Genomic DNA, 15,693 nt, shown 5'->3' with positions numbered 1-15,693 from the left:
GGGGGTCAACATAATCAACTTGTCTGTTTCCCCTAAAATTGCTGGCCTTGTGCCAATTTTTGAAATTATTTTTATGAATACATCACCATCATCATTGCTCAACGCCCGTTTTCCATGCTGGCATGGGTTGGACTGTTCAACTGGGGTCTGGGAAGCCAGGAGGCTGCACCAGGCTCCAATCTGATCTGGCAGTCTTTCTACAGCTGGATGTCCTTCCTTAACACCAACCATTCTGAGAGTGTTGTGGGTGCTTTTTACATGTCACCAGCACAGGGGCCAGAGGGAGCTGGCATCGACCACGTTTGGATGGTGCTTTTTACATGCCACCAGCATGGGAGCCAGTCAAGGCGGTGCTGGCATCGGCCACATTCGGATGGTGCTTTTTACGTGTACTAAAAAATATAATAATGAATATTATTTCTTCTATTGACATTTTAATTTGCTCCCCTATGCTGATTTCAAAAATTGTTGCACTTTATTTTTCTATGCAATTTCAATTTGCGGTGGGGGTGTTACAAAATTTCATATCCTCTTTCTCTCTCTCTCAGGTATTTTGAAAGAACTTCGATTACAGTCAATTCAGTGTAAATTCGAAAGTGAAGAGGTGGCTGCAAGACAGAACATGGAAGTAAGTATTGTCTTCTGTTGAGTTTTACTTCTTAATCCCTTTGTCTGTCCTTGTTTGTCCCTTCTATGTTTACCCCCCGTGGGCAATAAAGAAATAACTCTAGCAGAAGACACTTGACCAAGGTGCCACACAGTGGGACTGAACCTAAAACCACATGGTTGCAAAGAGAGTTTATTAACCTCACAACACATTTCTTGAGAATTAGCTTTAGTTCTTCTGATAAACACTGGGTGTTTTTTTTCCCTGTCTTTTTCCAGAGTGACAAAATTATATTGTATGATACAGTAAAACAGGAACTGGAAGACAGAATACGAAGATTAGAAGAAGACCGACATAATATTGATATTTCATCAGGTAAACATCTAATTTTTAAGACAATATTGTATTTGTTATATTTAAATCAAAGCATTGTGAGTGGATTTGCTAAAACTGAAAGAATCCTGTCGTTTATATGTATACGTGTGTGTGTGTGTATGCATGTGCTTTTGTGTTCCCTTGTTTTGTGATGGCTGTAAATGAGCATCACCATCATACAAGCGATATTGTTAATTTCCTGTCTTTTGTGAAAAACATGTCTTGTCAAAGGGAAATAATATATCTCGTGGGGGAAACAGGTGAGGGTTGGTGACAGGGAGGGCATCTAGCTGTAGAGAACCTGCCTCAATAAATTTCGTCTGATTCATGCAAGCAGAGAAGAGTGGACTTTAAATGATGACAATATACCATTAATTTTTCTTTTTACTTTTAGATTTGTGGAATGAGAGTCAAAGCCTTCGGCGGGGCAAGAAGAAACAAGACCCACTGAACCCTGAGCGACGCCGGAAGCCTGTAACAGTAACAGGTATTTATAATTTTGTCTGCCTATGGATTAGGGCTTGCTCAAACTTATTTGTTTGTTTCCAGTTGATAATTTACAGTTTTCCTATCATATTTACTTTGAGCACTTTTAAACCTTATTATTTTTTTTTTAGGTCCATACATTGTTTATATGTTGCGAGATGTTGATATTATAGAAGACTGGACACATATAAAAAAGGTAAGATTTGTAGGGTTTTTTTTCTTCTTTCTTTTGGTTCACATTACTCTTGACATGTGTCACTGATAAGTTGTTCAAATTTAACTGAAGTTTATTTATTTTTTCATTAATAAATTAAATTAATAAAAAATATTGCTTATTAATTTCATGTTGGTAATAATGGAAAAAAAAACATTATTGGTTTCTCTTCTATGGAACAATTGTTAGCAAAAATTATTCTATGTATAATATGGCTCAAGATAACTATTTTATTTTAATGTACTTAATAAATAATAGGATTCTTGAAACATGTTTAAAAATGAATTTTACCTTCATTTGTCAAGTTAACTTACTTAACCACTAACTTGCCTTTTGGGTGCCAAGTTCACCCTGCTTGTAGGCATTCAGGTCTTAGTCATCAGCCCGAGAGATAATTTCTACCGGTCTCAAAAGGTTCTAAAAAAATTTATGGATGCCTGAGTTTTTAAAAAATTAAAGGCTAAGGCTGTATTTGAGAGGCAAGCATCAACTCCTGAGTATAAAGTACTCAATATACTCATTATATGAATGTTCTCTCAGTTATTTGTCAGATTTAATTACTTTGTATAATTTCCGTATATTTATAGGCATTAAAACAACAGAGCCAGAAAAGAAAATCTGAGTGTAAGCATTTCTCTTTTCAAAACATTTTAATTTCAATATCTTCTGATTTTTCTGTAACTAGTGGTTCATTAATTTGTAACAATGCTTCAAACAAATCCATATTTATATCAGTTGGAAATATCATTAATTAGTTAAATGAACTGATTTGACATGTTATGTTGAATTAAAATGCTGTTTCCTTCTTCATTTCAGTTTGACTCTTGTGAATTCTTAGTGGAAAATTTCCTGGAATCCCTAATCTGTGATCTCCATGATGTTAGATTTTGGAACTTTTGAGACTATCAAATAATACTATTCTCGCTACTTGGAAGACTTAACACCTCTTTCCTGGTAGATATAGTATTTTAATTCATTCATGGACAAATCATCTTCATTGAAATATATATATTTTATTATTATGAAATATACCTCCCTATCTCCTATTGGTGTGTCACTGATAGATTGATACTGAGAAAAATGAAAGAAAAAGAAACAATAACGTTGCTATTGGTGAGCTTGAAGAATGTTAGAACTGAAGGAGCCAGAGCATTTTAGTTGAGTTGCTTTGGTTGTTATAATAGACATGAAAATATTTCATCTGCCAGTGGAAGAAGAATTTGCCAGCATTGGTACAAGCATTTCATTGATTTTGGTGTTGGCCTCCTATCTCTTCTACAAATGCATTGACGGCTTGAGGGCAAATAAAACAAAAATGCTCAATGTGTTATATTTGTTCTGAGACTTTCACTTATACGTAAATGCATTTTTTTTTTTTTAACTCCGTGTAACATTAAATCTTACTTTTTGAGTTGATATTAAAAATAATTCAAGAATACTAACAGCAATTTTAGATGAAACAACTCATTTGTTTTTAATTTACAAAATAGTTGGAAATGATCTGAATATGAACTGTTATTTATGGGCTTCATTTTTTGCCATATTGGCTTTCGCCCTCCGTTGGGCTGTTGCAAACTCCGAGTATTCAACATACCCATCGTTATTTAGGTCATCTTCTTTTAATACCATATCAACAATATCTGATATCTCAGTATCTGACATTGTTCGAGCTGCTGCCTCATTTGCATCTTGATGGTCTTCTGAAAGGGCAAGTCAATAAATTCGCAGATTAAAGATAATTTTCTCAAAAGATATTTGATAACAAAATACAATATTATTATAAATTAATTGCATATAATTTCAATTTCCTACACTAAATAATTCAATATAGATTTGGAATTTAAGAAAATAGTCTTTTTGGTAATATTCTGTATATCTTATTTAATGTGAATATACTGTAGAAAGCTACACAACTTCAGTATTCATCTCAAGAAAGCCTCCAGCGGTGCTGGACAATTTTCGTTTGCTCTTGATATTCTTCTGGGCTTTTTAGTACAATATCTCTATACAGGATGTTTCCTTGAGATGAATAATGCAGTTTTTTGCCTTTCTACAGCATATCCACATTAAATAAGATTTTGAAATAGCATTGCTTCCATAGCTAAAGACAGAGTCTTTTTGATATTTAAAAACATTTCATTTAATTTCAACTGGACATGAATTCTTGAGGCAAATTTATTTCATTTGCTTAACACATTTCGATTCATTCCAACTACATGTACTCCTGTAACATTTTGCAAGGTCAGGTATTCGACATTAATAAATTATTAAGAAGTAGTGAAAATGCTATTTTCTAATTTTATCATACAATGATGACATGTACCTACCAAGAAACCTATTTCAGCTCTGTCTCATAAATAAAAATAATTAAAAACCAAGTGATTGATTGTCTTATTAATAAACAAATATCTTTATCACTTTTTCATCTGTTTTCTCAAACTATTGTTCCTGGGAGGGCTGTTGTGGTAGAGTCCTCATCTCCTCCATTGCCACTACTATTACACTTTCCTGCTAGATTCTCAAGTCTGACCACCAGAGACTATGGATATTATCCAACCATCATGTTCTTGGTCTATGCTTAGGTCTTGGCTTGAAGCATCTTGCATTCCTTTCCAGAGACATTCTGATCACATATCTGTAGTACTGGAGCTGTGGCCTCTCAGTGTGGAGAAGTAGTGGCTTGACCCTGAGAGACCTCCTGGTTTCTGAGCCACACACACCATATCGAGTAACGTTACTTCAGACATCTTCAGACGAACCCGGTTTTACGTAAAAGCACCCAGCACACCCTGTAAAGTGGTAGGTGTTAGGAAGGGCATCCAGCTGTAGAAACCATGCCAAATCGGACTGGAGTTAGGTGCAGCTTGCCAGCCCTGGTCACACCGTCCAATCCATGCCAGCATGGACAACAGACATTAAATTATGATGATGATACTCTATCAGTCATTATCCAGCATTCATGACCATAAGTGAAGATAGGCACGAAAGTCAAAAAGAAGATAGTAAGTTTGGCTTTTTTACCAACCTCTTCTGTCTGTCTCCCCACTTCTCTCTCTCTCTCGCTTGCTGAAGTTGGTACATTACTGTGCCAGTTTCTGCATCTCTAGCATCCAGTTCAGCTTTCTACCTGTCGTTACTTGTTAATATAACCCTGAGGTACTCAAACCTCCCCACTTAGCACAGTGATGTTTCATTTTAGAAAATAAATTATCAATATCAAAAAGAAAAAAAATTGTAAGATCATTGAAATCCTGTTATATTTACCTCTTTGGAAGTGAGTTATCGCTGAAGTAATTTCATTTCCATCTAGTTTATTATTGTCATCATAATCATGCAGTTTAAAGTAGTGAAACTCCATTTCTTCATTTGTCATTTGGTCAACAGGTTTGTGAGCATAATCTTTCAAATGCTCAGCTATATGTCTAAAACAACGAAAATAAACATGCATAAGAATAACAAGAAGTGACTTGGAATTTATTTTTTACAAAAATCAACATTCAAGATTAGCATGGTATTGTGACAGACAACCCCCAAGTGAGAAGTGGACTGTTCCACTACTGATAAATAGTGGACAGATACAGCAAGCAGTGTCAGTCGGTGAGGTATGGTGTATGGGCCAGTCACGCAGACAATGAAGTTACATCATAATGTGGGACATATCAAATGGTATATACACTGTTACTAAAATTACTGTACATATATAAAATATATGGATTACACCGTGGTTGCATGCTCTTCCTAAAGCCAACTGCTTTACACAGTGTGTTGGGTGCTTGTTACACGGCACCAGCAGCATGAGGCCAGCAAGTAACTCGCAAAACAAGACCCCACTCAACTGAGGAGGAAGTGGCATTGAAGGTGTTTAGTGCCAGGTGATGAGAAATTAGAGTATGAATAAAGGGATAAAAACAAGTGCCCTTCAGTAGAAGAGATACATCAGATACCTCAGTAGGTGAGAGGATGGAAGAGATAAGATGTTCTACTATTACCTTTATTCACTCTGATGTCAATGAACTTTTTTCTCCTCTAGGCACAAGGCCCGAAATTTTGGGGGAGGGGGGGCAGTTGATTAGATCGACCCCAGTATGCAACCGGTACTTAATTTATCGATTTAAGGATGAAAGGCAAAGTCAATTTTGTCAGACCTGATTTTGAAAACACATAAACCAAAATATGGTGGTTCTATTTGTAACTACATTTTTTTTTCTGTTACCAATAATGTAAAGGACAACTTACGCTTGATCATGTGATTCTTCTTTGAAATTATGACCATGACCATGTCCATGTCCATGTGACCCTTGTGGCGGTGGTTGTTGTTGTTGTTGGTACTGCTGGTTACCAGGGGGGTGCTGCTGGTGCTGTTGGTTGGAGGGAGGTTGTTGGTACTGCTGGTTACCAGAGGGTGGTTGTTGGTACTGCTGGTTACCAGAGGGTGGTTGTTGGTACTGTTGATTACCAGGGGGCTGTTGGTACTGCTGGTTACCAGGGGCCTGTTGGTACTGTGGAGGCTGCTGCTGATACTGCATTTGTTGTGGAACACCAGTTGAAGGAGGTACACCTGGTGGGTACCCTTGATTAATATGGCTAAATACATGCACCCAGCATGAGCAGTAAAGTAGTACACCAAATAAAATGCTGTCAACTTGAATTATCATTTTGTAATCTGTAACAAAAAAAAAAAAATTTTTTAATGAAATATCTTTTTGAAATATATTCTTTTCACTAAATTTCAGCCATGCTGGAGCACTGCTTTCAAAAGGTTTAAATCATTTATAATCAATACTTTGGTACTTATTTTATCAATCTCTATTTATTAAATGCCTATGTCCACCTTGGGATATGACTCAGACATTAATATATACATAATATTTAACATCCACTTTTCCATGTAAAACTTGCCACCATTATATACTAAGAAGATATTTCAACTAATTTTTGTTTTTTATGTGTGCATGGTAGTCTCATTTTCATAAAATGTGCTCAGCAGTCCCTGTTAAGTAAGTGCAAATCCCAGCGCTTTATGGGTTAACAGGAACTGAAGAGCCAGGGAGCTGTGCCAAGTTCTGTCTGCTTTGGCATAGTTTCTACTGGTGGTTGCCATTCCTAAGACCAACCACTTTACACAGTGTATACACATGCACATGAACTTCTAACAGTTTCTGTCTACCAAATCCACACACAAGACATTGGTCAGCCCAGGGCTATAGTAGACAACACTTGCACAAGATGCCACACAGAATGTTTAAAGGATTATGAGTAAGGCCAGAACAATGTGAAGTAAATGCGAAGCAAATCACAAGTAAACAAATATATGAATTAATGTAGACTTACATGGCATTCAATATTTCGGCAACATTTGTTAATTTCTTGAAAATGGGGTCATAACCCCGAAATACTGAATGCAAGGTAAGTCTACATTTATTCATATATTTGTTTTCTTGTGATTTGCCTTGCATTTACTTCGCATTGTTCTGGCCTTACCCACGATCCTTTATTAATATACATTCAAATATCAAGTGCAGTCCCTTAAGCACACACACACACACACACACACATTCGTTCATGTGTTTGTTTTATGGCCACCAGTATTTGTTAAACCAATGCTATAGGCAATGCATTAACTGAATATGTTAAATACGTACAATGAATACATTGCCATCTGCCTCCCCTCTCTCTCTCTCTCGAGTGGTAGACAAATGAAGGAAAGAGGCACTCAACATATTTAGTAGAACATGCATCACATATTTAATAACAGTTTGATTTGGCTCCATGCAACTTACATGAACCTGGTTTCTCAGGTTTAAGCACCTAAGCCTGGGGAGGAGGAGCAAGGCTTGTGTGATGTGCCTACAAAACTGTAAGTTGCATGGAGCCAAATTATACGGTTATATACACAAGGGGGAGCTGAAAAGTTCCTTGCATTTTGTAAAAGAAAATACAGGTGGATCAGTTAATTGTGATTTTATACAACATATTCTCCTCTCAAATTCACACATTTATTGCAGTCATCTTCTAAGCCCTGTAAAATAACTCAAAAGGTTGGACCTTCCAAAATACTGTTAAAGCTAGGAACCTTTTAGCACACTCTTGTGTGTGTGTGTATGGCATTCTACATCATGCATTTGGAAGGTACACACATGCTTTAAACAGGCCTCATTTATTTTTTCTTGCTTATTTCTTTCTTACTCCACTTTGATAAAGGGTTTACCTGAAATGTCAGTCTACTTTTTTTTCCCCCCTTTTTTTTTTTTGTCAAACGATTCACTATGCACAACTTTTTATGGCAAATTTTTTAATATGTTTACATTTTGTTCACCTCTTACAACCTCTCACATTCTCTGTCAGTTTCATTCCAACCATTCTATTTGTGCCAGTTTCTATCTCATACACACACACATACGTATAGCTAAGATTGCATCACAGTACTGGCTATCATCTTCAAAATGAGCAATTATTTCAGCCTTTAATACTTAGATTTTGAGAGAGCCTCAATTCATTAGAAAAAGTAGCCATAGCTCCCTTGAATCATACTCTACAATCTTGGATAATGTGATAATGGACCCACTACTCCACAACAGGAATGCCTTTGGTTGTAGGTATTTACTTCATTAGAGCTGTCCTGCAGCTAAACTAAAACGCAGACAATATTGAGAAAAATAATAATAAATAAATACATGCTTGTGTAGTTAAGGAACTTACTTTGTAATCATGTGGTTTTGGGTTCAATCTTACTATACAGCACTTTGGGTATGTGTCTTCTACTATAGCCCTATGCCTGTATGTATGCATGCACGTACATATGTATTTATTTGTCCTTCATCAAAGCTCAACAACTAGGATCGGTTTCTTTATGCTCCTGTAACCTAGCAACACAGCAAATGAGACTGGTAGACTAAGCTCTAGGCTTAAAAAAATAAGTACCGGGGTCAGTATGTTCAAACCCTTCAAAGCAGTGCCCCGACATGGCCGCTGTCTAATGGCCGAAACAAGTGAAAAGTAATAAAGAGCAAAAAGGCGACAAACCACCTGATAAGTAGGTCTTTGCTCATTTACAAGTGGTACTAACGAATGTCAAATTAGTATAATGAACAAAAAAAGAGTAAGAGAAGCAACAAGCAATAGGAGAGGAAGGGGGGGAGAGAGACTTTCAGACAGAGTAACTGGTGGCCTTTGTTGTTCACATTCAGGTGAGAAACGAGTGTGAGTAGGACCTGTCAGATGAGACTGCTATCCTCTGATCTCTCTTTCACTCTCTCTCAGAATGTCAATTTAGCATACAATTTCTGTTCAACAATCTATATGCAGTGTAAGTCGGTGAGAGCAGATTTTTATTAAAGCTCATTACACTAAGAATCCAACTGCTAATTAGTATTGGCTTATAGACACACACACACAACACGGTTTGCAGCAGACATGTCATCGGACTCCCACTGGGGTGATTTTTTTCTTCTTTCTTTTATTTGTTTCAGTCATTTGACTGTGGCCATACTGGAGCACCGCCTTTAGTCGAACAGATCGACCCCAGGACTTATTCTTTGTAAGCCTGGTACTTATTCTATCAGTCTCTTTTGCCGAACCACTAAGTTACGAGGACGTAAACACACCAACATCAGTTGTCAAGCGATGGTGGTAGGGACAAACACAGACACACAAACATATACACACACACATACATATACACACATATACGACAGGCTTCTTTCAGTTTCCGTCTACCAAATCCACTCACAAGGCTTTAATCAGCCCAAGGCTATAGTAGAAGACACTTGCCCAAAGTGCCATGCAGTGGGATTGAACCCAGAACCGTGTGGTTGGGAAACAAGCTTCTTACCACACAGTCACACCTACACCTCTGTTAGATTATATACATGCCTAAGCATGGCCACAGCTCATGAGCTGAAATCAATTCAATTCAACTCAATACATGTGTGTGTGTGTGGAGGTAGGTGCATGCAGGTTTGGTAGAACAAACAGAATTCAGCTCAATATGTGTAATATACATTGAATATAAAACACACACACACACAAAACAGGCTTCTTTTCAGTTTCTATCTACCAAATCAATTCAGACGGCTTTGACTGGCCTAGGGCTATAGCAGAAGGCACTTGGCAGGAGTCTTGAAATGGGACTGAACCAGAAGCCAAGTAACTGGGACGCAAAATTCTTAACCACACACCCATACCTGTGGTTATATATATACACATATGTAAACACATACACATCAGTGACATCAGGGCCAATCTAAGGAAGCAAGGAAAGTGGATGATGATGTAAACAAACGTGTTTACATACAAGTACACAGATACACAAGCAGGCAGGCACACACACACTTGAATGTGAATTTAAATGTGAATGCGAGATATCTTTATTTAGCCAAGGCCTTCAATAAAGCTTGCAGGATGATATGTCACAAACATCATGACTTCAGCATCTGGTGGCTCTCTCAGATATGCTTCAGTCATCCCTCCAGCCATTCTTACCACTTATGTTGATGATACAAAAGTAACACAGATCCTGAGGATAACGCAAAACTACAGAAAACCTGAATGTAGTGGACATGTGCGCTGGTTGGAGAAAAAAAAAACATGCAGTTCCTTGTTGAAAGATTTCAAGCATTCTGTTATCAGTCCACAAACAGACTGCAATCAGAATACACAGAACCAGGGGTATTAGAATCTTGGAGTCACAGTCAAAGCATGACCTGGGAAACCACAGGAGCAAAGATGCATCATTCTGTGTGCATATTACTAAGACGACAACAATGTGCAAATAACTAGCTTTTCAAGAGAAGTCGATACTAGATACTTTAGATGTCTTCTTTGAACAGTTAGATGTTAGTTTAGTTGGAAAGAAACAATGCAGTTATTAATGAGATGAATTGAAATTAATGCATGCAAGATATCACAGTTCTGAACTGAACTGAGTATATTTGATGTTTGTGTTGTTTCTTTTTTTTACTGATTAAATTCATGTCGACCTTCCCGCCAAAGGTTTGTTGACTTAGAATTATACCTCACCAAATCAATATGTGACTGCTGAGGCATAATGCCAATCATCAATAAACCTTTGGCGGGAAAGTCTACCTGAATGCAACGAATATATAAGAAACAAAACAAATACCAGGTATAGTCGATTCAATTCTAGATAATAAAACTGATGATCTAGAACTGTTGGATATCATCATCATCATCATCGTTTAACGTCCGCTTTCCATGCTAGCATGGGTTGGACGATTTGACTGAGGACTGGTGAAACCGGATTTAGGAATTCTATTGTTTCAAACCAACTAATAAATATGAAAAATAAAAGATAAAACTTGAATATGGTCATGTTATTTAATGAAGCATGCATAAAAAAAGCTGCTCCCTATAGACAGACAGACATACATATATATATATATATATATATATATATATATATATACACATACAGGGTGGCCCAAAAGTAAGTTTACACTTATCATGTAGGCACTTTAAATTTCTTTTAAAACATTTTATTACATTTAAATTTCTATCTTACAATTGACTAAATTAGCAGCTTTCCTTGTGTAGACAACATGTAAATACAAGTGTCGATTAAATTATTTAAACCACAATCCGATGCTTTCCCATTGTTTTACTTTGATATCATCCACATGCCTATTTCATCTGCTACCTCAACAACATCTTTTGCTACACATCTAACCAGATTAGACCATCTATACTTCTGCTTTTTGTGGAAAGGATGCAGTCTGCTGGCCAGGCAGTTCACCTGTTGCTAATACTCTCCACATGGAGATGGGGCTAAATTGTTGCAACTGTTGATGTGCAAACCATGTACTGAGACTATGGCATGTGTAAAAATTCCTGGATGGTGAACAGGTGCAGCCCCTGATTGTAAGGCACATCTTTTTGACAGAGCAGTAACCCTGCATCAAGCAAAGATCAGACTGGGTTTCTGACATTTGCAATGTTGTCAAACACTCACCATCTCCTACTAGTCAGATAAGGAAGTTGGTGGAAGTGCCATGTTAGTAATATTTAGATTACAAAGAAGTTCTATATATCAACAATAATGAACTGGTAGCTCAGTTCCAGAGAACTTTCAGGCCAGGAACTCAGGATAACTTCCAAAAATCTTTGGCTTGTGCTATTGAATACAGTTCTATACTTAAGAGATGAGGAATTATGTACATTATTTACATTTGACGGATATTTGTCCTCATCTTGTTTGTTGTTAACACAATGTTTCGGCTGATATACCCTCCAGCCTTCATCAGGTGTCCTGAGTTCTAATCCCACTGCAGTCAACTTTGCCTTTCATCTTTTTCAGGTCAATAAAATAAAGTACCAATTAAGTACCAATAAAGTACCAATTAAGTGGGCAGGGGTGTGATATAATTGACTTGCCTTCTCTCCTCAAAACTACTGGCCTTGTAATCAAAATTAGAAAGACTTATTTTTTACTACTACTACTACTACTACTACCGTTGTACAGATCCCCACTCCCCAGCTCCACTTCAATATTAGGTTTTGTTTAGCCTGCAAGAAATAGCAGTAATGTTAGTTAAATCACGTCCACAGTCCGAGACATACAAATAGATTAATGTCAAGGTTATTTACTGGAAAGCCTTTGGCCACTCAATCATGACCGAATTGGGGCCAACAACAACAATATATATATTACAGGAACCTTAGAAAACTAACTTCAAAGCTGGTCAAATTAATCTATCTGTACAGCAAAAAAAAAAAACCTAACAGATGTTTCTATTAAAAGTTCTTAAGTATTGTTTCACACATTCTCACAATTGAAAGTATGCCAGGTCACTAGATATACTTCTTAAAAAGAATGCCTGTCCTGACAAAGTAAACTCTTGCGACATTCGACATTTGTGCCTAACGTATGTGACACTGAAGGTCATTCAGTTGAAATAAAGCAAATCAATAATTATCGAATTACAAATCAAAGTCCTTTCCTTTCCTTTTTTGTTGCATCCATTATTTTACATTTTTTTTTTATATCCAAACATCTCGGTATGTAGGTGTACCGTCATTCTTTTACTTGCCTCAGTGACTGGACTGCGGCCATGCTGTGACACCACCTTGAAAGCTTTAGTGGAACAAATCGACCCCAGTACTTATTTTTAAGTCTGGTACTTCTTTCACCGGTACCTATACCGAACCGCTAAGTCACGGGGAAGTAAACAAACCAACACCTTGAACAGCTTATTTAAAGTATTGTACTTATTCTATCGGTCTCTATTGCTGAATCGTTAAGTTACAGAGACGTAGGTAAACCGGCAGAGGTAAAGAATACGTACACCACCCGTTTTCGGCATAACAAAAACCCTAAACACCGAGTGTACGTATTCTTTACTTTCGCCGACAAAGCAACATCTTGAAGCAATTAAGGTGATCAAATCGACTCCTGTTGGGTATTTATCAGTTTTTTTTTTTTGCCAGATTGCTAAGCTACAGAGACGTAAACCAACCAACACCGATTGTCAAGCAGTGAAAGACACACAAGAATATCTTCTGCGCAGTATCCGTCCAAATAAATTTATTCATAAAGCATTGACTGACCCAGGACTACAGATGAAGATATCTGCTCGAGGTGCCGCGCAGTGGAACTGAACCCGAAACGTGATCGTAAAGCAAACGCCTGAACCGCACAGACACGGTTTGAGCAGCTGGCGGGGAATAGGATGATCGTATAATAAATATTGATTTCACCTATTTCAAAAATATCGATCTCTTATATAGCACACTAAAACTTTTTAGGAGGGAGGTTAATAGTCAGCCCTAAATCCTAAGATCCACCTTACATCTTGACCGGCAATATATTATATTGATTCCTGAATTTCAAGAAATATTCGTCGCTTTATACAAACCTACAAGTTGCGTAGGGGTTGCAGTAGCATAATAATTTACTAGTACTTATAATAATATCCACATGTGAGGTTTAATGTTAATCTCCAAGAGGGTTTATCCTTCTAAAATATCAACCGGCATATTCATGCTACGTTGGTTCTCTCAGATCCAACACACACACACACAATAAACGGACTGCAATAGTTTTTTTTCGAATAAACCATTTCTATGTGTGTCGTTTTCTTCATATAATAAAATTGACCAACGTCACGGCAATAATTTATGGTCAAGCTGAATCATCGGTTTTGTTTTCGATTCCCAATCGGAGCTATATCAATTATGTCGTCAAGGATCTTTGCAAATGCATCCCCTAAAAAACAATCTTCGGTTTTATATCCCAAGAAGAATAGTGGTTATGTTGTTACTTGGAACTATTTAATAACATGCCTTATTTTTTTTTGTATGATGCCCGATCTGCTTAACCGTATGGTGAATTAGTAAACAAAATGTACAGATGCTCTGCGTTGAAGTATAAATTCTGAAAGACCGGTAGTGTGGATATGGAAAATGTCTATTAATTATGTCAGACATATATATTCATTCCATAAGATGTATGTTACTCAAGGTAATTACCAAAATATGACAGCTTAATCGTTCGTCTGGAGAAATAAATGGTCTCACAAACTAAATTATACACGGGCAAGTTGAATAACGGAAAATGTAACGGGATACGTAAAATGTCTAAATGAAATTAATTTTACAATCACAAAATATATTTCCAGTCAGCTACAGGATCCATTAACAGACTTGAAAGAAATAAAAAGAGTAAAGGACATTTCAATACGAAATCAATACATCTAGAAAGATTACCTGAAAGTGAATTGGAAAAGTAATCGAATACAATCACACGTGAAATATTTCATGGAAATGTTCTATAATTCTTCTTTTTTTTTTTTTCAAACTTAATTCTTCCGGTTATTCCTAATTGGTTATGTCTAAAATCAACAATACTGTCTACAAACGGTACGATTCTCTTTTTTTAATTTTAATATTACAGATATGGAAAACAACGAACTACCGTTAAGACGACATATGGCAAGAAAAAGATGATTAGAAAGACCAATAAGGCTAACTGTATAATAGATAAATTAGAGATAGAAATGCAATTATTGCTAGTTTATTGTCGTATTCTTATAATATTTACATTGGTTTACTGGGTTTATAACTAACGGGGAAAAGTAAACATTAGATATTTAAGCAAAGCAGTAAGTCTGAATAAAAAATGGGTAGTGCAACTAGTTTAGATATAATTCTTAATATTATATAAGATATTTATTTATTATTTATTTTGCAGCAGCGCAGGGAAAGCCAACATTATAAAATAGTCAACAATAATATTCAAAAGAAAATATATATCTCTGATAGATATAATAGAAAATAACAGACAGGTAGATGAAGAAAAGTTCAAAGAAAATTTCTGTCCATAAGACGAACAGAATATAACAAACGAGCTGTAAGAAATTTGGGTCGATTTCCACAAGGGTTATTTTTAGAAGAATAAAAGAAATAATTCAAAATGTTAATAGAAATATAAATTGCCACCAACCTGTTTCGATTAAATAGTGAAGTGGCAGAGTGGAGACAGAAGGGTCAGTTTAAATGATGATTTGTCATGTCAACATTCGCAGAGAGCCTCGGGTCACATCCGGTGGAAAATGTTTTTGTTTTTTCTTTTAGTTCTTTTCACGGTAAGTGTTTTCACATGAAGTCACTTCCTAATATAATAAACAAAAGGGGGAATTGGCTATTTTAAAAGGGGAATTGCTATCCTAATATAATAAACAAGAGGGGAATTGGCTATTTTAAAAGGGGAATTGCTATCCTAATATAATAAACAAAAGGGGAATTGTTATCCTAATATAATAAACAAAAGGGGGAATTTGATGACTTGTTTTGTTTAAGACGAGCAGTATTTTATGAAAAACAAGAGATCATTCGTTCTTGGTACGTAAAATCCAAACATTCAAAAATCTGAGAAATATTTCGTAGGCGAGTAAATGTCGAATTTAATAAAACCGTAAAATCACTAATCAAATAATTTGAGATAAATATAAAAGAAGTATAAAAATACAAAAGAATGTGTGTGTGTGTGTGTGTGTGT

General features: G+C 36.2%; 3 protein-coding genes across 7 annotated transcripts in view; 2 read left to right on the top strand and 1 right to left on the bottom strand.

Moving 5' to 3' along the window:
* LOC106877170 (breast cancer metastasis-suppressor 1-like protein) overlaps positions 1–4,060 on the top strand; it is an 11,671-nt gene extending 7,611 nt beyond the window's left edge. The window contains exons 4-9 of the mRNA XM_014925997.2: positions 549–628; positions 886–982; positions 1,377–1,469; positions 1,600–1,664; positions 2,270–2,306; positions 2,499–4,060. Coding sequence (XP_014781483.1) covers positions 549–628; positions 886–982; positions 1,377–1,469; positions 1,600–1,664; positions 2,270–2,306; positions 2,499–2,503 — 377 coding nt within the window. The 3' untranslated portion in view covers positions 2,504–4,060. The remainder of the gene's footprint in view (positions 1–548; positions 629–885; positions 983–1,376; positions 1,470–1,599; positions 1,665–2,269; positions 2,307–2,498) is intronic.
* Positions 3,131–15,553, bottom strand: LOC106877169 (regulator of nonsense transcripts 1). 3 transcript variants are annotated; one of them, XM_014925994.2, is made up of 4 exons: positions 15,139–15,553; positions 5,919–6,345; positions 4,947–5,104; positions 3,131–3,382 (listed from the first exon to the last, which is right to left on the bottom strand). In XM_014925994.2, exons 2-4 carry the CDS (start codon positions 6,335–6,337, stop codon positions 3,198–3,200), a joined length of 762 nt encoding a protein of 253 aa, XP_014781480.1. In that variant the 5' UTR covers positions 6,338–6,345; positions 15,139–15,553; the 3' UTR covers positions 3,131–3,197. The 3 variants fall into 3 exon arrangements, with proteins under 3 accessions (XP_014781480.1, XP_014781481.1, XP_014781482.1); XM_014925995.2 differs by lacking the exon at positions 15,139–15,553 and adding an exon at positions 14,403–14,530; XM_014925996.2 differs by lacking the exon at positions 15,139–15,553 and adding an exon at positions 8,382–8,668.
* The window catches only part of LOC106877171 (kinesin-like protein KIF16B), a 229,232-nt gene continuing 221,490 nt past the window's right edge, over positions 7,952–15,693 (top strand). For all 3 annotated transcript variants that reach the window (XM_014926000.2, XM_014925999.2, XM_014925998.2), the window contains exon 1: positions 7,952–7,964. The gene's annotated coding sequence lies outside the window, so the exon portion shown is untranslated. The remainder of the gene's footprint in view (positions 7,965–15,693) is intronic.

This window comes from Octopus bimaculoides, chromosome 11, assembly GCF_001194135.2.
Source record: "Octopus bimaculoides isolate UCB-OBI-ISO-001 chromosome 11, ASM119413v2, whole genome shotgun sequence".
NCBI lineage: Eukaryota > Metazoa > Mollusca > Cephalopoda > Octopoda > Octopodidae > Octopus > Octopus bimaculoides.
Note: the sequence above shows the minus strand (reverse complement) of the source record. Positions and strands in the feature narration are given on the sequence as shown.